The following is a 25,405-nucleotide window of genomic DNA, read 5'->3' as shown; positions in this document are numbered from 1 at the left end:
GCTCAGTTGAAATCCTGCATCCTTGTTGATGAGATTATTGGCTGTACAAATATGTATTGCTTCTTTAGTGGCCCCACATTAACAAGAAATCTTTTACATGCCACATTTCCCCAGCCCAAGGTCATCCTTAACCGAACCCAATAGGGTTGTGTTTCGCAGATGCTTGAAAAACACTTTTAATTCCATATCTTCTGAGGACTCTTCCAATTCTTGATGACAGAGACCCAAAATATGGCAAAAAGGCCAAAGTGGTGGGTGTCTAGGTATCTTCATTCTTCTCCATGGATTGAACTTGCCTGGTCCTGAATGCATTACGTATCTGTCTCTCAGAATAACGGTTTTGTCAGAACACTGTCTTCAAATGTTGTATTTCACTTGATAGGCTTTCAGGATCAGATACCACATGTGCTCTATGAACTAATGTATGTAATGCACTACCGCATTGTGCAGGATGATGGCAGCTTGTGGTCTGAGCACATGTGGTATCTGATCCTGAAAGCCGGTCAAGTGAAATACAACATTTGAAGACAGTGTTCCGACAAAACCGTTATTCTGAGAGACAGATACGTAATGCTTTCAGGCCCAGGCGAGTTCAATCTATGGAAAAGAATGAAGATATGAAGACACCCACCACTTTGGTCTTTTGCCATATTTTGGTGCTCGGGCATCAAGAATTGGAAGAGTCCTAGGAAGATATGGAATTAAAAGTTTTTTTCAACCATCTGCAAAACACAACCCTATTGGGTTTGGTTAAGGATGACCTTGGGCTGAGGCAATGTGGCACGTAAAAGATTTATTGTTAATGTGGGGCAGCGTATATAGGCCAGACATGCCGTGCAGTACAAGAATGCTATAATGAACATCAGCGTCATACATGCCTTTGCCAACCACAAAAATCAGCAATTGTGGAACACTGTCTGAATACAGGACATCGGATGATTTATGGAAAGACAGAAGTTTTATCCCTGGAATCATCTCTCTGGGATTGTATCATTAAGGAAGCAATAAATATACATACAGCCAATAATCTCATCAACAAGGATGTGGGATTTCAACTGAGCACAGCCTGGAACCCTGCGTCGGCTGCTATTAAATCACAACACTAAAATCAGATTCTTCGATAACAGTCCCGTCATGACATTGGTCTAGTACGGCCATTGGTGAGTAACATCTGGCTGCACTGTTGGCAATGCAGCATACAGCGCAATCACAGGAGAGCCCCCTCTGCGGTTTTCGGAGTCTGAATATGGCACCATCTATTTGCAAATTATTGTGCATGCACAATTTCTGCAGTTGCACATTCTTTGAGTGCATCTTCTAGAAACAGGGTGTCAATGCGCAGATACCATCAGTCGTACCTAGCCACCAGCAAAGTTGATTCACCTGAAGATGTCGGACAGTTGCTTCGAGGAAATATTGTGGAGTTTGCACAAACTGATCCAGCGGCAAACCTGTGAAGACTATTTACAACATATCCACCAGGAAAGCATGAAGAGTCACAATAGGAATGTATCTTTGAAGACCCTGGCATTCTTACACTCATTTCCAAGTATGTTTACACCTGTACAATTTTTATTGCTAAATCATTTCAGATTAACTGTAATTGGCACAGCCACAGCCACAGGCTCAACAATAATTTCCATTTAGACTTTGCCTGCTTGTTTAAGTTTCGGAGTTGGTTTCTGTATTCTGCTACAAAAACTCCCTTTGGCTACAAGCAATAAACTGGTAAACCTCTACAAATTGACAAAAATGTTAAAAAATTTCTAATTAACCACCCTTACAGATAATCAGAATTAAAGATTAATGGCTGGGTGACAAGTAACAGTTTTCATTATAGACAGGTCTACATTTTACAGCATATAAATAAATAGCATTATATGACAGTACCAGTGCGTCCTGTTACCTAGCAGTAAGAGATAAACAAAAAATTTTTATGTTCTTTTCTTGGCAATTTAATGATGCTTAATTGTTGTTGAATTTTGTAATAGCTGCTTCTATACACCAAGACATAGCTGAAGATAGTTCTTAATTATGGGGTCTGTGGAACATTGATGAATGGACAAATGAGTCTAAACTTAGTTTGTAGGAAAAGTTTACTGTTTTGTATACTGAAATGTGCTATTTTTTAAAATTAATGCTTCTTTCAGACCAAAACGTTTTACACTAAAGGCATTTAAGAAGTATTGGTTTACATGTCGAGATCTACATCTAGCATACTACAAAAGTCATGAAGATGCACACACAGGACAGCCAATACAAAAAATTAATCTAAGGGGCTGCGAAGTAACTCCTGAAGTTAATATTGCCCAAGGAAAATATGGAATAAAACTGGAAGTACCAAGTGCAGAAGGAATGACAGAAATGTGGATTAGATGTGATTCTGTAAGTGATTTTGTACTGTACAGTCTTGGGATAATTTAATACAAATTTGTTGATAGACTATAGAGGGCACAATATTTTTATCTTTAATGAGTGATCTGACATAATCACTGACAGATAGTTTCACATAAAGGTTTTAAATAGATTCAGGAGGTGTAGTAATACATTTCAATATAAGATATTTCCTTTACATCTCCTGAATATTTTTAGGAACAAAATTAATTTTATTGTAGATGTTCAGATTTGTTATAGCAAAATTAATGCAACTTGCATGTTTGAAATTGAATTATCAGGTACTCAATCTATACATAACATAATTCTCCATATTTAACACATATTTTAATAGATATTTAATATAACAGGAAGACCAGTATGCAAGATGGATGGCAGCATGTAGACTAGCTTCCAAAGGGCGTTCACTTGCTGACAGTTCATATGAGGCAGAAGTTAAATCCATAGAGGCTTTCCTACAGATGCAGCATCCTGCACCTGCACCTGCAATAAACCCATCTTCACTGGATATTGTACCAGAAGACTATGTCGCACCACGATTTTCTCGCAAGCTTAAAGGAAAGGTAATATAATTGATATCTGTTAACTATACTGTTTGAGCATGAAAGCAGATAATGGTCCATCTTTTCTGTAACATTTATTTTCTGATATTTTAAGCTAAGCTTATATTTTAACATTACCTGAATAAATGAAGTAACTACACACACAAATAAGTACGTGTCCCGAGGGTAAATCATTTTAATGAGAAAACGGTCCAGAATTTCTACACACGGTCCAAGCACAATGACAAGCCGAATCCAGTACAGCGTAGAGAGCCTTAGGGCAGAGTCAAGTTAACTGAGAACACACAATAACAGAATGAGACTGAATGCCCTTCACTCTGGGATTATATCAGCTAAATTGCCCTTCAGTCTCTCGAGGTGGTGCTGCACGTCTGCTGTGTGCACCGCCTCGAAGCAGTACTGTCTCCGATGGTCAATCGTGCCACCATCTGGTGCCTGTACCTGCACTGCTGGGCACTGGCACAGGAGAGTTGCATTGTGACAGTTCGAGCCAGCACCCCGCATCCTGTTACAGTAGTGGCCACGAGGTGCTGGTGTGATATGAGTAGTAGTACAGGGTTGCCACAATCGTCTCCCACTCGAAGAGTGAGGTGGGTGAGAGCAAGGAGGAGGTGAGACCAAAAATAGGGAAGGGGCCCCCAGAGATGGTGGAGAATACGGAAAACAGACTCCAGGAACAGGGAGGCTCTGGATGTGTGTGGAGACCAGTCACCCAGCTGTTAATGTAATTGGTTGCATTGACAGACTACCAGCTCATCCTCTGTCTGCAGCACAAAGACTCATCCACACCCATTGGCTGTGGACTACTGCTTGTGAAGCAACCAAAAGTGCAAACCCAGGCAGGGGACTCACCACATAGTGTAGCTACGCGGGTGCCTGATGTGTGTGTAGGTGGGTGGGGGGGGGGGGGGGGGGTAGGCAACAGGAAGTGCAGCACTGTGTGCACCTGGTGGTTGTGCAGCTCTTCTTCTCACCAATGGGAGTGGGCCTTCAGGAACAAAGAAAACATGTCAGTGCATCTTCCATTGGGGCATCTCTGATGTGTTTCCTCATCTGCATTTTGAACATGTGTACATGACATTCTGTCGCCACATTTGACAGTGGCCGGCAAGTGGCATTCTGATGTCATGGATACTGTGCTGCTAACAAAAATCTTGATAGATTTGTGAGGTAAACGGCAGGCTGTTGCCCATCACTGGGATGTGTGAGGGCCTTCGCTGATGACTCTACCGTCATGGAATGAGAGTTTATGAGAGTTTAAGATGTACGGAAACTGGGAGTAGGCATCGGTGACATTCAATCGATGAGCGGCCAAAAACGGGCCCACACAGATGGATGCTTTCCATGGCCATCTAGGTGCCAGCCACAGTGAGTAACATGCTGCTCAGTATCCTGGACACTTGGGGTGACCTGAAATTAAATGTTCAATTTCACAATTGATCTGCGGCCAGTAGATGTGACAGCAAACCAGCATCTTCCTTCTCAATGCACCCCAGTGACCGTGGTGCGAGAGTCAAAGGATGTCCCACTAGGAGAGATGCTGAAATGATAACCTGTGGCACTGCATGTTCTATTGTCAACAAAATTACACCAGCGAGAAGAGTAAGTCTGTGGCACAGCACAAAGTAATTGCAGAGAGAATCCAACCCTCGGGCTGGATGCTGTTCTGGCCACCCCACTCATAGGTACTACTGCACCTGCTGGAAAATGGGATATGAGCTGACCACTGAACAATGCAGGAGCTCACAATAGGAAACTTGTCCACAGTCTGCTGAGCTGCTTCATCGAGGTAAAAACAAAGGATTTATTCCCATTTCAAGCTGTGGTCAGGACCTGTAGGAAGACATGAGAATGCATCTGCATTGGTATGTTGAGCTGGCAGGCAAAAGTGAATCTCGTAATGATGATGATTGAGGAACAAGGCCCACCTTTGAAGTCTCAGGTGCCTTCTTGTCCAGCAGATGTACTGTTTGGCTAAAAGGGAAAGACTAAAGGCTTGTGATTTGTGACCAGGTGAAGCTTGATACCAATGAGAAACACATGAAACTTCTTGAATGCTTAAATGATAGCAATGGTCCCCTTCTCAGTCTGAGAACAATTTTTCTACAGAACACTGAGCACATCTGAGGCAAATTCTATCAGCTGTTATGAACAGTCAGGATTATAATGAGCCAGTACAGCCCCAGGCCATACGGAGATACATCTGTAGCCACAACAAGCTGTTGACACAGCAGGTGCAGGGCCAAATAATGATTGCCCTTTAAACTCTAGAATGCTAGGCCCCATGGGTTTTCCCAAACAAATGACATGCTCTTTTTGAGCAACTAATTTAGGGGATATTCCTTGATAGCTGGTCTTGGAATGAATTTGTGGTACTAAGCAACCCTGCCTAAATATGTCTGGAGCTTCTCCAAGATGTTGGTTGAGGGAGGGCCTCAGCAGCCACAACATGACAGTTTGTTGGTTACATTCCCCAGCAGGCAATGACATGTCCCAGAGGTTCAATAGAAGGCTGGGAGGAATGCGATTTATCCAGCTTCAAATCGCGACCCATGTCCAGCATGGTGAAACTCGAAGCCTAAGGTACTGCAGATGTTCCTGTGACTGCAGTATTGTCTAGGTAGTTTATGTAACAAGGAAAATGTTGCATGAGTGACTCCAAAGCTGAAAAAGGATCAGAGCACCCACAGCCCCAAAAACCAAGAGGTTGTAGAGATAAAGGGCATGTTGGTTGCAACTGCCATTTCTCCTCATCAAGTGGTAGTTGTTAATATGCCTCTGTCCCACTCCTTCTTCCCTTTCATGTTGTTTGACCCTTGTGACAGCAGTCTGGTTTCTGTGTAAGTTGTAAATAGCCTTACACTCCATGTATTTTAGCCCTCCTACCTTTTGAATTTCAAAGAGTGTATTACAGTCAACATTGACTAAATCTTTCTCTGAGTCTGTAAATGGAAACATAGGCTTGCCTATCTTCCAAGGTAAGTCTCTGGGTCAGTATTGCTTTTCATGTTCCTTTATTTCTCTGAAGCTCAAACACATCTTCCTTGAGATTGGCTTCTAGTTTTTCCATTCATCTGAAAATAATTTATGTCAGTATTTTGCAACTATGATTTATTAAACTGGTAGTTCAATAATATCCACACCTGCCAGGATATACTTTCTTTGGAATTGGAATTATTACACTATTCTTCAATTCTGAAGGTATTTCACCTGTCTCATATATCATGGCGACCAGATGGAAGGGTTTTGTCATGGCTGGCTGACTTGAATCTTTCAGTGTTCTATCAAATTATTCTCCCATTATCATAACTCCCATCTCATCTTCATCTACTTCCTCTTCCCTTCTGTTATTGTCCTCAAGTTCATTTCCTTTGTAGAGTCCCTCTATATAATACTTCCACTTTTCAGATTTCTTTTCTTTGTTTAGTACTGTCTTGTCATCTGAACTTTTGATATTCATACAGTTGCTTCTTTTTTCTCTAAAGGCCTCTTTAATCCTCAGGAAGTATCTGTCTTTCCTTTAGCTACACGTGCTTTTAAAGGCTAGTATTTGTCCTCTACCCATTCCTGCTTAAACATTTTACACTTTCTGCCAATCTCGTTTTATAGACATCTGTATTTGGCTGTTTTGTTTGTTGGATTTTTTTATCTTCTCCTTTCATCAATGAAATGTCGTCTTTATTATCCATGGACCTTGTGTTTTTCCCAATTTGACCCACAGCTGCTTTCACTATTTCATTTGTCATGCTAACCATTCATCTTCTACTGTGTTCCCTTCTCCCGTTTCAGTCAAATGTTGCCTAAATGTTTTGCCAGAAACTCAACTCATCCAGATCTTACCTCATTAATTATCTATGCTTTTGCAGTATTTTATGTATTAACTTCAGTTCACAACCAATGTCTTACCGTTTAAAATATGGTTTTGAAATCTCTGCCCTACCATTATACAATCAATCTGAAACCTTCCAGTGTCTTCAGGTCTCTCCCACATATACAAGTGTCAGCAATGATCAAATTATGCCCTGTGCAAAATTCTATTGGGTAGGTTCCTCTTTCATTCCTTTTTCTGAGTCAGTCCATATTCTCCTACTGTTTTTCCTTCTTATCTTTTTTCTACCAACATACTCCAGTTTCCCATCAAAATTAAATTTTCCTCTCCCTTAACTATCTGAATGATTTCTTTTACCTCATTACACACTTTCTGAATCTCTTCATCATCTGTGGAACTAGCTGGCAGTATAAACTTGTACTATTATGGTGGGTGTTAGCTTCATGTCTATCTTAGTTATGAAAATGAGTTCACTATACAGTTCATAGTGGCTTACCCACGTTCCTATTTTCTTATTCATCAGTAGATCTACTTCTGCATTAACCTTACTTGATTTTGTATTTATAAACCTGTTCTCATCTGGCCAGAAGTCCTGTTGTTCCTGCCACCACACTTCACTAATTCCCATTATATTTAACTTCAGCCCATCCATTTCTCTTTTTTAAATTCTCCAACCTCTTTTATCTGACCAAAAGAACAACACTCCAATCCTTAAGAGTGTTAGTTTTGTTTTTCCTGATGACAGTATCCTTCTGAGTAGTCCCTGCTAGAGGTCTAAATGGGGAACTATATTACCTCAGGAATATTTTAGCCAAGAGGATATCATTGTCTAATCATACAGAGGAGCTGCATGCCCCCAGGAAAATATAACGGCTGTTGTTTCTCTTGGCTTTCAGCCATTCACAGTATTAGTACTGCAAGGCCGTGATGGCTGGTGTTACAAGACCAGATCAGTCAATTATCCAGACAGCTGTTTCTGCAACTACTGTCTCTTGAGAAACCACATGTTTGACTCATCTCTCCACAGATAACCTCTCTGTTGTGGCTACAATTACAAATGGTACTCAAGCCAGCCCATCTCAGCTACATCCAGTGCTGTTTTTCTGGGGTAATGCTGGGGGATGCGTACCCCTAAACTTTTTCATCGACAAAGTAATTTTTTTACGATGTTGAGAACTTGGAAGAGTGCCAAAGATTTATTTCACGGACATAAATTTTTTATTTCATTTTTTCATATTGGTAATTGCAATACAAACGATACCAGTACAGTTTTTGGTGGGAAAAGCGATGTCATTGACTGGAGGGTTGATTGGACTCACCTGTTTCATCTGAGGTGTATTGAAGTGTATGATACCATTTTCTTTTATTGTTCAGGAGTTGATGGGAATCACATGCTTCATTTGAGGTGATGTAAACTGAAGTGTTTGATACCACATTCTCTTGTATGTTTCTCGATATCGCGTGCTTCATTTGAGCTGGAGTTGTAATAACCAACATAATTAGGGTTTTGTGTGTTCAACCATACAGGTTTTACATGCTTAACTTCAAATATTTAACACATTAAGTCATTTGTAAAGTAATCAGACATTTGAAGCTGTTTTATACATGGGAATTTGATCCTTTAAAGAATTGGATTGACACGAATGGGGTGGGGTCTTACTAATTGAAACTACAAGATGCAGTTTTTACAAAAATCAATACCAAATTTGACACTTACTTTACACTTTTTCTAACTCCTGATCCTCAATTTGTTGAAAAACATATATTCCCTGTAGTTGTATGTAATAATTGTGCACTCAAAATAAATTTATTATTACATCTGTGGAATCTTAATTGTTCACATTTTAGATTCTCATAATATTCTATTGCACTACAAGAGACACTGACATCACAATGGAAAAGAAAGAGTATTTATTACAACTGATTATTTTTGCTGATGCAAGAGTTGAAGGAATGAAAGAGTAAGGTAAACTGTATGAAGTGTAAGCGAATGGGGTGACATTAAGAAACTTCCTTTCTGGTTTTAGAAAAATTATTTGCTATAACTATTTGAAACCCATTGTAGAGGTTAAGAAGGCTCATCCTTCACTTTCTGCAGTCCTTGTTCACCAAATATTTTACCTCCATTTCTCTTTTGTGCTGTGCCCATCCAAAACTATTAAATGTTAATCCCCTGCCCTGTATATCATCTAATTATATTCTGAAAACTAGAAATGCTTATTCTAGAGGATAATAAATTTAATCACTGTGTTGACCCATAGTAAATTATTCTAAAATTTAACAAATTCATAATATATTATTTTGCAGCTTGTTCAAAGAATTTTGGAGGCTCATGCCAATGTGAAAGATCTGCCACTCATTGAAGCAAAAATGAATTACATCAAAGCTTGGCAGTCACTTCCTGAATATGGAATCTCACTGTTTATTGTGAAATTTATGGGCCACAAGAAAGAGGAATTGCTTGGAGTTGCTTACAACAGGTTAATGAGAATGGAGATCAACACTGGAGATCACATCAAAACTTGGAGATACAATACAATGAAGGTAAAAAGAAATAAATTACTTGCACGTGTGAGCATTTCAAGGAAACCACACCATTTACCCTCTGTATTGTTGTTTCATCCCTCACACTCCAACGTGGTGGATAGGCGGGGTGTGGGGCTGTCGTCAGCAGTACAAATGTCCCACTCCTCAATGAAATAGTTTGAAATACATAGATTTCTACTATAATAGACAGGTGACACATTTACCTATGATTTTTAGTTATTAAAACGATTATTTTCATTTATGGCATTAAAAGCAACAGTGTTGGCTACTTTTCTGATTTTAGAAGGAAAAGATAATAGGGAAAGGGAAGTACCTTAAAATAAAGCTCTTTACTTTCACTGAAATTGAAAGGACCTGCACTGGGGCTACCAGTTCTGAAGGGCTGTAAGCTGTGATTAAAAACAAAGAGGGGGGGGGGGGGGGGAGGGGCAGTAGTGGAAATAAGAGAATGGGATCGGGATGGTACCAAGCTATGGTATGAAAAAGAAAGGAATAGGAAAAGAAGAATATAAAGAGCATTAATGTATGTGTGTGGGGTAAGGGGGGGGGGGGGCAGGGAAGAATTAAAGCTGTTGAGAGGGAAATATTGGGTGAATTGCAGTTTTGTTAGGAGAGAATAGGGAGGGTATTCAGGTGTAGGGTTGGTGGGACGTGTTGGAGTTCACTCATATCGAGATTGGAAATTAGAAAGTAAATATAGAGGTTACTGAAGTCGAGTTTGCGGACAGTGTAAGATACACAAAGGTGTTCAGTGTGGCTGAGGGGAGCGGGATTTTGTTTGGGTGGAACCACTAGTCAGAAAACATGATGTTATTTTATTCTGTGCATTGATAGTACTTTAAATGAGAAATATAAGACTTTAATTTCAAAACTGTATTATCCACATATATTTAACATCATAAGAGTGAAACTACTAAATTATGAGGACATCAGACTGAATAACTGTTTAAGATTTTTTCACTCATTTCAAGAACCTCACAAATCCTGCAATTGCTCCAACCTTGTATTTCAATTATCCTTCAAACAGATGGAACTGAAGTCTAAAAACTGGCCTCTTTCATCTGCTCTGTACGTATTTATTATCCCATAAATTCTGTCTATCCAACTTAAAGTGTGTTTTACTGGAGACTGTGACATACGTCTATGAATAACTGTTTATTGTTGCAACATTAAGTATTATGATGAGAGGCAATGTCTGCTGTTAGTAAACCTGCAATGATATTTTTGGCAGTATTATCTGATTAGTCGTACTTTATGATTTGTGTATAATTTACAAACTGAATCGATACGCAGAACCAAAGTAAGTATTGATTCCTGAAATTTCACAGCAAAATAATCATAAATAATGTCAAACAAGACAAAGGTAGTGGGAGAAGAAGGAAATGCAGTCAAGGCCCAAGGAAGTGACTGATACTATGAAGGAAAAAAGGGGTTGTGGGTGGAATATGTGACATCCAAATTAATGATAAAAGTAAGGAAACGATCACTCCAGAGATGATTTTTGACTGATAGATACGTGCGGAGCACAATAATGTCAGATGAGATAAGTGTAGAATAAGGTAGAAAAAATCTGAAAAGGAAAATAAGAACATATAAGATAAAAGATGAAGAAGATACAGAAGGAAATGTATGTACTCAAGGTACCTTTGTTACCCCTTTGTAAAGCCTGTGAAGTTACTGATTTCTAATTATTGCTATTCACTACATCTCTGGAACTCCATTTATTTGTCTTTATGAGTAGATTTTAACTGCCAGGTTCTCTTCTATCTCCACACAATGTAGAACTTTTTCCAGTTCATGACGAGATGCAGCAAGCAGTGAGAAATGTTTTCAAGAGATAAATAATCTTAGGTGCAAAACATGCTTTATTATTTTATATTTTGCCAGTAACACATTCCTCCTCCTTTAAGGCATCTTGAGATTTGCTGGTACAGCAAGTGGCAAACACATGGACTGCTGTCCATGCAAATGTGTTATGTGTTAGCAGGCAAACACCAATTGACACTATTTTAAGAATATGTTTGGTGTCCTGATACAGAGTAGCATTTGAGTACATGAGAAGTCATATATATATATATGATGAAACTTACCAAACAAAAGCGCTGGCAGGTCGTTTGGTAAGTTTCATCATCTTTCTTTTTAGATATATTTTTCCCACGTGGAATGTTTCCCTCTATTATATTCATATATATATATATATATCTAAAAAGAAAGATGATGAAACTTACCAAACAAAAGCGCTGGCAGGTCGATAGACACACAAACAAACACAAACATACACACAAAATTCTAGCTTTCGCAACCAATGGTTGCCTCGTCAGGAAAGAGGGAAGGAGAAGGAAAGACAAAAGGATATGGGTTTTAAGGGAGAGGGTAAGGAGTCATTCCAATCCCGGGAGCGGAAAGACTTACCTTAGGGGGAAAAAAGGACAGGTATACACTCGCACACACACACATATCCATCCACACATACACAGACACAAGCAGACATTTGTAAAGGCAAAGGTAAGTCTTTCCGCTCCCGGGATTGGAATGACTCCTTACCCTCTCCCGTAAAACCCATATCCTTTTGTCTTTCCTTCTCCTTCCCTCTTTCCTGACGAGGCAACCATTGGTTGCGAAAGCTAGAATTTTGTGTGTATGTTTGTGTTTGTTTGTGTGTCTATCGACCTGCCAGCGCTTTTGTTTGGTAAGTTTCATCATCTTTCTTTTTAGATATATTTTTCCCACGTGGAATGTTTCCCTCTATTATATTCATATATATATATATATATATATATATATATATATATATATATATATATATATATATATATAAACCCTCAGTTTGTGGTTGCCCTTGTCAAGTTTTCACAGGCTTCAGGCAGTGCCATATGCTCCACAAGGGCACTGCACAAAGTCTCTTGAGATATTCTGAAAGAGCAAATCTGCTACCATTCTGTACTATGTGACCTGAATGGATTATCACACTGGTATCATACCTACATATAGATCACATTGCTATTGCAGCTACAGATAGTTCTTATGAAAACTAAAAGTGCTTCCTCAATAGTCTGAAGTCCGTCCTGTATCAAATTGTGCATTTGCAAGTTCTTAAAGACCATTTTTTTTCACTGAAGCTACCATAACAGGGATGACATATATGGATATGCTGCAAGAATGACTCTACCCAATTAGAAGGTGAACCTGAAAACTTTACTTGGCAACAAGATGGAGCCCCATACCATTGCCATCTCTTTGTTCAAGGGTGACTGAGGGTTAAAGTTCCTGACCGTTGGATTGGTTGTAAACAGTCAGTACGACAAAGGTCTGTTCCACTGGCCTCCATGTTCACCTGACCTCACACTGTGTGACCTTTTCCTTTGGGTCTTTATAAATGATCATGACTACATTCTGCTCCTACCTAATGATTTGCCAGTGTAGAGACACAGTACTGAAGCAGCTATTGCTCCCGTTACTCTGGGCTTGTTAAGCACATAAGAACTGGATTGTATATTGGATGTGTGCCACATAACTAAAGGTGCACACAGTGAACATTTGTAATAAAAATTATGTTAGTTAGCTTTGGTTGGGAGGGGGAGGGATAGCAGGGTAGGGATGTGGGACAGTGAAGTGCTGCTGGGAAGCACACAAGAACGAAGTGGAAAGAGGGTAGGCCAGTTAGGTGCAGTTGGGAGGTTAGACAGAGGGCAGAGGAGAGTAAGGGAGGCGGGGGGGGGGGGGGGGGACGCCACAAAAGGAGAGAAGTAAAAAGACTGGGTGCATTGTGTATGCTGGAATGGGAACAGGGAAGGGGCTGGATGGGTGAGAAAAATGACTAACAGAGGTTGAGACCAGGAGGGTTACAGGAACATAGAATATATTGCAGGGAAAGTTCCCACCTGCACAATTCAGAAAAGCTGGTGTTGGTAGGAAGGATTCATATGGCACAGGCTGTGAAGCAGTCATTGAAATGAAGGATGTCATGTTGGACAGAATGCTCAGCAACAGGGTGGCCCACTTGTTTCTTGGCCACAGTTGCCATTCATGCAGACAACTTGTTGGTTGTCGTGGCCATATAGAATGCTGTGCGTTACTGGTTTGACAGGTAGCCCTGCCTTTGATGGGATAGGTGATGTTTGTGACTGGACTGGAGTATGTAGCTCCACCACTGTTGTTTGGAACCACAAGGATTACCTGTCAGAAGGACCCTGCCAGCTCTCAGATACATCCACTTACAAACCTTGCCACAGCGACCCCATTCCAGAAATCCAGCAGGATCTTCAGTCCCTCCTCAAATCCTTAGGCTTATCCCAGAACCTCTCCCTGAAGTCCACTTCTCTGATCACCCTTACCAATCCGCACACTCCTACCTTCTAGATGCTTCCTAAAATCCATAAACCCAACCACCCAGGATGCCCCATTGTGGCCAGTTGCCGTGCCACCATTGAGAGAATCTCTGCTCGCAGGATCAATATCTTCAGCCTATTACCTGGAACCTACTCTCCTATATAAAAGATACCAAAAATTTCCTCCACCGACTCTCCACAGTTCCTGTCCCTTTACCACATGGTGCCCTGTTCGTCACTATTGATGCCACCTCCTTTTACACCAACATGCCTAATGCCCATGGCCTTACCACTGTTGAACATTAAATTTCCCAAAGCCCGTGGATTCCAAACCAACAACTTCCTTCATAGTCACCATGTCAAACTATGAGGTGCTATCCAAAATTTTCGGGACTGGTGCTGCCATCTGTTGAAAACCTTACCTCTGGACTAATGGTCACCATCACTCTCGAAGTAGTTCCCACCCACACATACACAACAGTCCCAGCACTTCTGCCCATGGTCAAACATTTTCTGAAAATCCTGTTCTTTGAGGGTGTTTATCACCGCCAGCAATGCTTCTTGAAACTTCTCTAGAGTGTCGAACCGACAGCGTTTCTACTTGAGTTTCAGTTTTGGGAATAGCGCAAAGCCGCAAGGTGCCACATCTGGCAAGTATGATGGGTGGGATACAACTGCCATGTAGTTTTTTGCAAAAAGGTCCTGGTGAGCAAGGACGTGTGACAGGGCGCGTTGTTGTGATGCACCAGTCAGTTTCCTTGACGCCAAAGTTCGGGCTGTTGTCGCTGTGCAGAGACATCACAAAACATCACAGTAGTACATGGAATTCACTGTTTGGTTGGGTGGGACAAAGTCTTTGTGCACAATTCCATTGGCATAAAAGAAAATGATGATGTTGCTCTTCACTTTGCTTTTCACCTGTCTTGCTTTTTTTTGGGTCTAGGAGAGCCTGGGCTCTTCCTCTGGGACAACTGTTACTTTGTCTCTGGGTCATAACCATAAATCCAGCTCTTGTCATGATAACCCGTGACAAGAAGGTGGGATCATCAGAGATTTGCACAAAATTTGATACACATGCACTGTTCTGTTTGTGGATCCATCGTAAAATCACCACACAACAAATACAGAGTATTACGCAAATCACTGTGGACACACAACACATCCTCCCAGCTGAAAGCCACTCCGCACACTGACTCATCAGATATGCAGCTCTTGCCACCTAGTGGTGCAAAGATCTAATACTCCTACTTTCCAGATGGCAGCACCAGTCCCGAAAATTTCGGATTCCACCTCGTGTATCCTCACCCACAATTAATTCTCCTTTGAAGGCATTACCTACAACTAAATCTGGAGTGTGGCTATGGGAACCCGCATACCACCATCCTATGCTAACCTATTCATGGATCATCTAGAGGAATCCTTCCTAAACACCCAAACCCTAAACCCCTCACCTGGTTTGGATTCACTGATGACCTCAACTGCTTCTCCCCCATTTGCTTCACCTGGCTCTACTCAATCCAACAAACCACCTTCCTAGATGTTGACCTCCACCTCAAAGATGGCTGCATCAGTACCTCTGTCCATATCAGTCCTACTAACCACATACAACACCTCCACTTTAATAGCTGCCACCCACATTCCATGCCAAGAAGTCCCTTTCATACAGCCTAGCCACCCATGGTCGTCGTTGCATCTGCAGTGACGTGCGGTCCCTCTCGAAATATACCGAGGGTCTCACTGAAGCCTTCACAGACCATAATTATCCTTCTAATAATTTCCGGGTATGCAGCCGGATCCCGTCGACATTCTGCCACGATATTTCGGCCCAGAGACGTCCGGCCATCATCAGGTGAGTACACAACTACTGAAGAGCCCAGGTGCAGTCGCGGTATTTATGCCGAATCTCGCACATGCGAAATGTACTGGCATCCTACAGTGCATGCATCAGGTGTTGACATGCGCAGCATAGCCGAGTTGTACGTGCTGCCCTCGGTGGTGAAAAAAAGGTTCATCGAGTCATTGAGTATCGAATGACACTGTCGATTCCGCTGTGATTGTATAATTTTAATAACAGGATTCCAATTTTTATCCAGCTGAAAGCCGTTGTCACGATTTATAAGATTATTGGCAAGACGTATTTCCACTGATTCCTTGATTACGGAATCCCAAAAACTGGAAACCGGGGCTAAAATTTTTGTTCCATTGTATTCCATTGAATGTCCCAATGAAATACAGTGCTCTGCTACTGCCGATTTTGACGGCTGCTGCAGACGGGTGTATCTTTCATGTTCTATACATCGTTCATGGACAGTTCTTGTCGTCTGGCCAATATATGCAGAGCCACATTCACAGGGAATTTTGTAGACGCCTGCTTTCTTCAGTTGTAAATCGTCTTTAACGGATCCAACCAGGGCCCGGTTCTTTGCTGGTGGACGGAAGATAACCTTGGTTTTATTTTTCTTCAGTAATCGGCCTATTTTCGAGGACACATTCCCGGCGTATGGAAGGAATGCAGTTGATTTAAAGTCGTCATCTGCGTCCTCAGTGCGTTGCTTCTTGTTATGATAGTTGCGCATGGCCTTCCTTATTTGGCGAGAAGTGTAGCCATTCTCTTTGAAAACCTTCTCCAAGTGTTCTAATTCTGCGTGGAGGTTTTCATCATCTGATATTATATGCGCTCGATGTATTAAGGTACTGAGAACACCGGCTGTTTGAGCTGGGTGATGGCAGCTTGACGCCTGGAGATACAGATCTGTGTGAGTCGGTTTCCTGTACACAGAATGTCCTAATGACCCATCAATTTTACGGCGTACTAGCACGTCTAGAAATGGTAAAGTGCCCTCTTTTTCAATCTCCATTGTAAATTTGATGTTCTCATGTAATGAGTTTAAGTGATGAAGGAATTTCTCCAGTTCCTGTCTGCCATGAGGCCATACAGCAAAAGTATCATCTACGTACCGCCAGAAGACCGTAGGCTTTAAAACAGCAGACTCAAGTGCTTTCTCCTCAAAGTCCTCCATAAAGAGATTAGCTACCACAGGCGACAAGGGGCTCCCCATGGCGACGTCGTCTGTTTGTTCAAAGAATTCGTCATTGAATAAAAAGTACGTTGAGGAGAGTATATGTTCAGACAAGGCCGTCATTTCTGCATTGAATAAGTTACCAATAAGATGTAATGATTCCATTAAAGGCACTTTGGTAAAAAGTGAGACCACATCAAAGCTGACTAATAAATCCGAGCTGCTAAGCTTAACTTCCTTCAAGCGACTGACAAAATCCTCAGAATTACGTATATGGTGGCAACACTTACCCACATACGGCTTTAGTAATGACGCCAGATATTTTGCTGTAAAATAGGTCGCAGCACCAAAATTACTCACTATTAATCGTAGTGGGGCACCATCCTTGTGTATCTTCGGAAGACCGTAGAGTCTTCGTGGTACTGCATTGTGTGGTCTCAATCTCTTGATAACTTGTTCAGGTAGAGAACAGTCGTTCAAAAGGGTAGTAGTTTTCCTTGATATTCGGCTTGTTGGGTCCTTTTCAATTCTACAGCCACAACGGAGTAACATCTCGCCAGCTGAAAGAACTGCTCTCCGCAGCCTGAGAGAAGATACTAGCACGGTCGTACTGCCTGCGGATAAGGGTAACGCCACAGTTCTTCTGCCAAGAGAAGCCTACAACAAGAAGCTGCATTGTCAGCTAAATGATTCTACGTACTGTAGAATTGAAAAGGACCCAACAAGCCGAATATCAAGGAAAACTACTACCCTTTTGAACGACTGTTCTCTACCTGAACAAGTTATCAAGAGATTGAGACCACACAATGCAGTACCACGAAGACTCTACGGTCTTCCGAAGATACACAAGGATGGTGCCCCACTACGATTAATAGTGAGTAATATTGGTGCTGCGACCTATTTTACAGCAAAATATCTGGCCTCATTACTAAAGCTGTATGTGGGCAAGTGTTGCCACCATATATGTAATTCTGAGGATTTTGTCAGTCACTTGAAGGAAGTTAAGCTTAGCAGCTCGGATTTATTAGTCAGCTTTGATGTGGTCTCACTTTTTACCAAAGTGCCTTTAATGGAATCATTACATCTTATTGGTAACTTATTCAGTGCAGAGATGACGGCTTTGTTTGAACATATACTCTCCTCAACGTACTTTTTATTCAATGACGAATTCTTTGAACAAACAGACGGCGTCGCCATGAGGAGCCCTTTGTCGCCTGTGGTAGCTAATCTCTTTATGGAGGACTTTGAGGAGAAAGCACTTGAGTCTGCTGTTTTAAAGCCTACGGTCTTCTGGCGGTATGGTCTTCTGGCGGTACGTAGATGATACTTTTGCTGTATGGCCTCATGGCAGACAGGAACTGGAGAAATTCCTTCATCACTTAAACTCATTACATGAGAACATCAAATTTACAATGGAGATTGAAAAAGAGGGCACTTTACCACTTCTAGACGTGCTAGTACGCCGTAAAATTGATGGGTCATTAGGACATTCTGTGTACAGGAAACCGACTCACACAGATCTGTATCTCCAGGCGTCAAGCTGCCATCACCCAGCACAAACAGCCGGTGTTCTCAGTACCTTAATACATCGAGCGCATATAATATTGGATGATGAGAACCTCCACGCAGAATTAGAACACTTGGAGAAGGTTTTCAAAGAGAATGGCTACACTTCTCGCCAAATAAGGAAGGCCATGCGCAACTATCATAACAAGAAGCAACGCACTGAGGACGCAGATGACGACTTTAAATCAACTGCATTCCTTCCATACGCCGGGAATGTGTCTTCGAAAATAGGCCGATTACTGAAGAAAAATAAAATCAAGGTTATCTTCCGTCCACCAGCAAAGAACTGGGCCCTGGTTGGATCCGTTAAAGACGATTTACAACTGAAGAAAGCAGGCGTCTACAAAATTCCCTGTGAATGTGGCTCTGCATATATTGGCCAGACGACAAGAACTGTCCATGAACGATGTATAGAACATGAAAGATACACCCGTCTGCGGCAACCGTCAAAATCGGCAGTAGCAGAGCACTGTATTTCATTGGGACATTCAATGGAATACAATGGAACAAAAATTTTAGCCCCGGTTTCTGGTTTTTGGGATTCCGTAATCAAGGAATCGGTGGAAATACGTCCTGCCAATAATCTTATAAATCGTGACAACGGCTTTCAGCTGGATAAAAATTGGAATCCTGTTATTAAAATTATACAATCACAGCGGAATCGACAGTGTCATTCGATACTCAATGACTAGATGAACCTTTTTTTTCACCACCAAGGGCAGCACGTACAACTCGGCTATGTTGCGCATGTCAACACCTGACGCATGCGCTGTAGGATGCCAGTACATTTCGCATGTGCGAGATTCGGCATAAATACCGCGACTGCACCTGGGCTCTTCAGTAGTTGTGTACTCACCTGATGATGGCCGGACATCTCTGGGCCGAAATATCGTGGCAGAATGTCGACGGGATCTGGCTGCATACCCGGAAATTATTAGAAGAAGAAATACGCTGGGAAAATTTCAGAAGTCACATAATTATCCTCACAATTTTGTACCAAAACAAATCTCCCATGCCTTATCTTTCCAGACGTTCACAACCTCCCAGAGTCTCACTGTCTGGCCACAGAGGAGCATTCCCCTTGTAACTACCACCCAGGAATGGAGCAACTGAGTTACATTCTCTGCCAGGGTTTCAACTACCTCTTGTCATGCCCTGAAATGAGATATGTCCTGACCACTATCCTTCCCACCCTCGCACAGTGGTATTCCGCTGTCCACCGAACCTACAAAATATACTTGTCCATCCCTACACAACCCCTACTTCAAAACCCTTACCTCATGGCTCATATCCCTGTAATAGACCTGAATGCAAGTCATGTCCCATACATCCTCCCACCACCACCTACTTCATCTGGTCACAAGCATCACCAATCCCACCAAAGGCAGGGCTACCTCTCAAACCAGTCATGTAATCTACAAGCTAAGCTGCAACCACTGTGCTGCATTCTAAGTAGGTATGACAACCAACAAGCTGTCTGTCTGCATGAATGGCACCTTGTTGCTGAGCATGTTGCCAAATATGACGTCCTTCATTTCAATGACTGCTTCACAGCCTGTGCCTGTGCCATCAACACCAGCTTTTCTGGATTTTGCAGGTGGGAACTTTCCCTGCAATATGTCCTATGTTCATGTAACCCTCCTGGCCTCAAACTTTGTTAGTCATTTTTGTCTCCCATCCAGCCCCTTCCCTGTTCCCATTCCACCAAGACACCCAATCTTTTTACTTCTCTCCTTTTCCACTACCCCCCCCCCCCCTCCCCTCCTCTTCCCCTGCCATATGTGTAACCTCCCAACTGTACCTAACAGCCCTACCCTCTCCACCTCATCCTTACTTGCTCCCCAGCAGCACTTCACTGTTCCCGACCCCTACCCTGCCTACCCCTACCCCTATTCCTCCCTCTCCCCACCCCAGCCTCCTCCTTACCCTCACCCAGTTGCCACTCCCATCATGCACTGCTGCCATAGGCTGCAATCAGGTGTGTGTGTGTGTGTGTCTGTGACTGTCATCTATTTTCGACAAGAGCCTTGTTGGCCGAAAGCTTATATTGTGGCAGTCTTTTGTTGTGTCTAACTGCGACTCAGCATCTCCGCTATGTGGTGAGTTGCAACTTTCCTTTTCATAATATTGCTACAGGATAGTTATTTAGTTAGCAACTTTTTCCCCATTTAGACAATTTGATGATGCCTAACTGTGGTGAAACATGTTATTTTTAAATAAAAATAACTTTGCAGCTGTTTTTCAATATAACCATGAAAACCAGTTGATGTATCAATGAACCAGCAGTGAAGTGGAATGAATACTATATTTACAGAATATCCAGTGAAGGAGTCCATGATTTCAAAATTAAATATCTTTGAAACTAAGATCAATAGATGAGTGCAACAAAAGGTATATTTTTTGGGAAAGCTGTGTATAGAAGTTTTGAAATAGTTCAAAAAGCTGCTGACAGATGGTGCTGTATCCTGTGCAGCTTGTACATTATCAGTGTGCATAATGAAACTCATCACATCACAATTTTTTCAAAATATCCACCACAAAGAGTAGGGAGGTGGAGCAAATGGACAATGAAGTTTTCCACCACATCCTGTAGTGTCTCAATGGAAATGGCCTCAGATGCAACAGAGATCACCAATTCATGCTCATTCATCGTGTTGGGATGGTTCCAGTAGTGTGTGTCTTTCTGTGTGCCCACAAAATGTAGTCACAAGGAGTCAAATTGGGTGACTGTGGAGGCAAATCCATCACTGCACCAGTAAATTTACAATAATCCAACACAGTGAGTCTGTTGCCAAAGTATTAATCAAGAAAGTGTAATTCCTGTTTGGTGTGATGTTGTCTGGCTCCATATTGCTTAAACTAATTGGGGCTCGGTTGGTCTTCCAGCGCTAGCTCTGTGGTGAGAAACTGTTCCAAAATGGCAATTAATATTCTCTATTGAGAGTTTCTTGCTTGACAAAAGGGCAAAAATGCTTCTGCTGTGTACCACAGCCCAAACAGTAACTATGGGAAGAACAGTGGCTTCATTTCACACAAATGGGGATTTTTGGAACACCATAACTTTTGTTTATTCACAAACTCATTCAGGTGGAAGTGTGCTTCATCTGTGAGCCACATGAAGTCAACATCAAATTCTTCATTATTAATCATTGTGAGAATCTGGTTCGCAAAGTCACCCCTTTGCACACAGGTATAGCCTGGTGGCTTTGGATTTCGAATGGAAACATGAGTAACGTAAGTCTCAGAATTTGCTGGGTGCTGGAACGCTTCAAACCAGTCTCTGCTGCAATTCTTCAAATGGATTTCCATGAATTTTGCTGAATATTTCCAGAAACCGTGGCGACATTTTCAGGAGTAACTACAGAGATCATCAGCCACACTGCCTGTCTGGTGAAATTTGCTGAAGAACTCGCAAATGGTCTTGGAACATTAAATCGCATTTCAAAACTGTGCCTTATTCCACAGGACTGCATTCTAACCTGTGGTATTCCACTACCACAGAAACACATTGTTCAATGGAATACATGATTTCAACCTCTTCTTTCAGTGTGCTAACCTCCTGCCACATTTCAGCAGTGGAACTGATTGCTTTGACTTGCAGCACACTATTTATAGGCACTGTGTATTTTGAAACATCTGTATAAAATTCCTACAGCTTTCACAATAAAGATACCATTTATTACACTCATCTATTCATCTTAGTTTTTGAGATATTTATTTTGAAATCGGAGACTCCTCTGCTGGACACCCTGCTGTCAAAAAATCATGATTTCACTATTATTAGGTACATGCCAAATATCAAATTACACACTTCTACATATTTTACAGGCATGGAATGTTAACTGGGAAGTTAAACACATGATGGTCCAGTTTGAAGAGGAAAACATTATTTTCAGTTGTCTCTCAGCTGACTGCAAAGTTATCCATGAATTCATTGGAGGATATATATTTTTGTCTATGAGATCCAAGGAAGCAAATCAGACACTCAATGAAGAAATGTTCCACAAATTGACTGGTGGGTGGGTCTGAGTCACCAACTAGAACATTTTTTTACGTAAATGCAAGACACAAGTAAACATGCAACAAGGTGCCTTCTACAACTGTGAACATATATATGATCAAAGTTGAAATAAGACATTTAATATGAGCTTTGGCAACATTATTTTTAAAAGAGAAGTATTTTTAATGTTTGAAAATTTTGAAGTTTAAATAAAGTTTACTGTAACAAAGAGCAATAATATATTTCAAATTGTTGGATGTTCATCAGGCTGGTTTTTTTAAATGAGACTTGCCATTATTATATTGTAATGTTGGCTTCATGTTTTTTCTTGTTGTTGCATTAGGTTTGGTTTAAGAATCTGATAAAAAATCAGCTACAAGAGCTTACTAACCAAATAAGATTCAGTCTCAAATTGGTGATACAGCTAGGAAGTAACTGCAAATATGTTTATTTCTTTAATGAAATTTCTTAAGAGAGAGAGAGAGAGAGAGAGAGAGAGAGAGAGAGAGAGAGAGAGAGAGAGAGAGAGCGGTGCTTGTGTTGCAACAACCTCATAATAAAAAATAAAATGAACAGTTTCCTTAGTAATGTGTTATATCCAGTGATAGGTGAAATTGACTCCATAGGACAGTTGTTTTCAGTGTTTGTCACATTCAGTGATCAGCCAGTGACTATTGTTCTCCTATATTCACGAGCTGTGTGTAGCAATATTTATGGTAGTTACCATTATGATTCTGTAACTCAGAAGATTTCCTGATAAAAAGTCTACAAATGAGGTTTGATGTAAGATTTACCTAGAATCGAAAATGTATTTTTTTTTTTTCTGTTCACCAGAGAATTTATGGTCCTGTGAAAGATTATGGACAAAACATTTTCATTAATTTCATCAGTTCATTTTGTAATGTATTATGCAAATGAATTGTAAAAGAAAAGGATGGGATGAGTCAAAGATGTTGTATTTGGAGATTCATAAGATATTTTAGGTTCTGTGGCTTGGATTTTGCTTTTTAATTACTGTTTATCTTAGTTTCACGCCTTTAACAAAAGAACACACCAAGCACCCTGATTCTGAAGACCAGTATAAGACATGTCAAATGTTGTCATACAACACTTTGTTCGAAGTACACTTCATTTAAACTGACAATGGTCACTAACGACATTTCAGTGGGATTACTGCAATTAGGCATCAATAATGAAATAGAACCTAGTAAAGCAAACACAGAACCTGAAATGCAATGTGTATGAGTAAACAAATTATCTAAGTGTAATCACCTTTTCATTACACAGAAAATTTTCTCTGTCAGTAATGTCATTCCCATCCAATATGCACAGGTAATGCACAAGAATATTTCTAAATTTGGTGACAGTTGTTTACAGTCATTACTTGGAAAATACATTATTTCATTCAAAGTTCTTAATTTTCTAATAATAAATGCAATAATAATAAAATAACTTAATGTATAAGAGTTTGATAATGTTATGAGCAAAACCTGTAAATGATAACATCAATTCCCGGAAATGATTATAGCGAATTATAATGAAAGAGATATTCTGATTAATTGTATTAGTGAACAGTGTTTATATGTAAATATATTTAACATATTGTAACATAAATTTGAAGTAAATTGTTATTTATATTTGTTAGATTTTGGTGTATACCTGTTAAAATATGGCATTTTATATTCCTGTTAATGTAACTGTTACAATTGTAAGTACTTGGAACATAAATAAAAAAATGTACACATGAAAGAGCATCATGTATGGTAACAGTGAGAATGGAAGCAACAGAAATAATTACTTAGCATTTGTGTGAAAATGTAAACAGTAGTAAGATTCCTCTATATACTGAGCTGACATCCACTTCTCGAAGACCATTTAAGTGTACTTATACAGAGACCAAAGAAGCAAAATGTAAATGGAACAGTATTTTGTGATGTTACAGCACTTTTGAATAAAGCGTAATAACAACAGTTTAGCTGGCCAGTTTTTCAGTTGCAATGATTTTGATAAAACCTCCATGTCAGACACTAAAATCAAGGTTAAAATTTATAATTAACATGTAATCAAGTAGGATGGTAGCTGTATGTAACAAAAAGTGCAAAAATGGGTTGGAACATCAATGTACTCTGTTTTTTCAGTTCTGGAAATTCGAAGGTTCTATAATTCGAAAAATTTTGATAAAAGTGGCAAAAATTGTGACAGTAGCATTTGATGATGTAATTAATGGTGCACTAACTCAGATGTGATTGTAACGTTCCCCAAAAAGAAATTCTATAAGCAGTTCTTAGCTTTATGTTCTACGTTTCGAATGATATTACTGTTATCCAGTTTAAGCAGTGTGCCTTATAGTTGAAAGAGCACTGATTTCCTTCAGGAATTATTCTTCATTTTCCAGTTATTTGGAAGAACTGTTGTTGGCTTCAGCTCAGTACTTTTGTGACAAACAGTTTAATCATGCAAGTGTGAGAATAACTGCCAAGTACAACACCGATATAAGCTGAATGTGGGCACCACGAAAGTTCATCAGAGATGGGTGAATCTCCAAGTCTTTGCCAATACGTGCTAGTGTAAGTTCATGCTCAGACTGTCATCAAAGTACTGTTAGCACACGTGTGGGGGAAATGGACAGAGGGACATTACATTTATCTTCAATGAGCAATCAGATACCATAACATTCAACATTATGTCATAATTTCTAGCCAGTACTTACCTCTAGGAGGTGAAATACATTGCTAGACAAAAAATGTGAAGCACCCAGAAGACACGGTTAGATGCCAATGTAACTTCTCATGGGTACACAGCATTGTTGGCTACGAAACGATTAGAGTTGCAATTCTCTGTGACAGGTAGAACTGCCACTGGTATGCATTAGTGTTTTTGTGTTTAATGTTGTCACCAGAACTGGTGAGGTGATTTAGGACACAAACAGTGTCGCATATTAAGTGATCACTGTGAAGACTGTGTGCTCATGTGAGCTGGCATAATCAGCACCTTACAGAGTTTCAAAGGCACCTCACTGTATGTCTCCATTCAGCCGGCTGGCCAAATTGTGCAACATCCAGATCAGTGTGCCATTCAGCTACCTGATGACAGACTGTGTGGGAATGTCAGTGCGGGCACACAACCGTCGAGGTTCTGGTCGACCACATTTGACCATC

The 25,405-nt window shown here is 40.6% G+C and overlaps 1 protein-coding gene across 1 annotated transcript in view; it reads left to right on the top strand.

Annotated features, from left to right (window-relative positions):
• LOC124794759 (unc-112-related protein-like) overlaps positions 1–24,222 on the top strand; it is a 625,792-nt gene extending 601,570 nt beyond the window's left edge. Inside the window, exons 7-10 of the mRNA XM_047258377.1 lie at positions 2,151–2,385; positions 2,745–2,957; positions 9,094–9,330; positions 22,076–24,222. Of these exons, the coding sequence (XP_047114333.1) occupies positions 2,151–2,385; positions 2,745–2,957; positions 9,094–9,330; positions 22,076–22,276 (886 nt within the window). The 3' untranslated portion in view covers positions 22,277–24,222. The remainder of the gene's footprint in view (positions 1–2,150; positions 2,386–2,744; positions 2,958–9,093; positions 9,331–22,075) is intronic.
• Positions 24,223–25,405: the final 1,183 nt, after the last annotated feature.

This window comes from Schistocerca piceifrons, chromosome 4 (assembly GCF_021461385.2).
Source record: "Schistocerca piceifrons isolate TAMUIC-IGC-003096 chromosome 4, iqSchPice1.1, whole genome shotgun sequence".
NCBI lineage: Eukaryota > Metazoa > Arthropoda > Insecta > Orthoptera > Acrididae > Schistocerca > Schistocerca piceifrons.
Note: the sequence above shows the minus strand (reverse complement) of the source record. Positions and strands in the feature narration are given on the sequence as shown.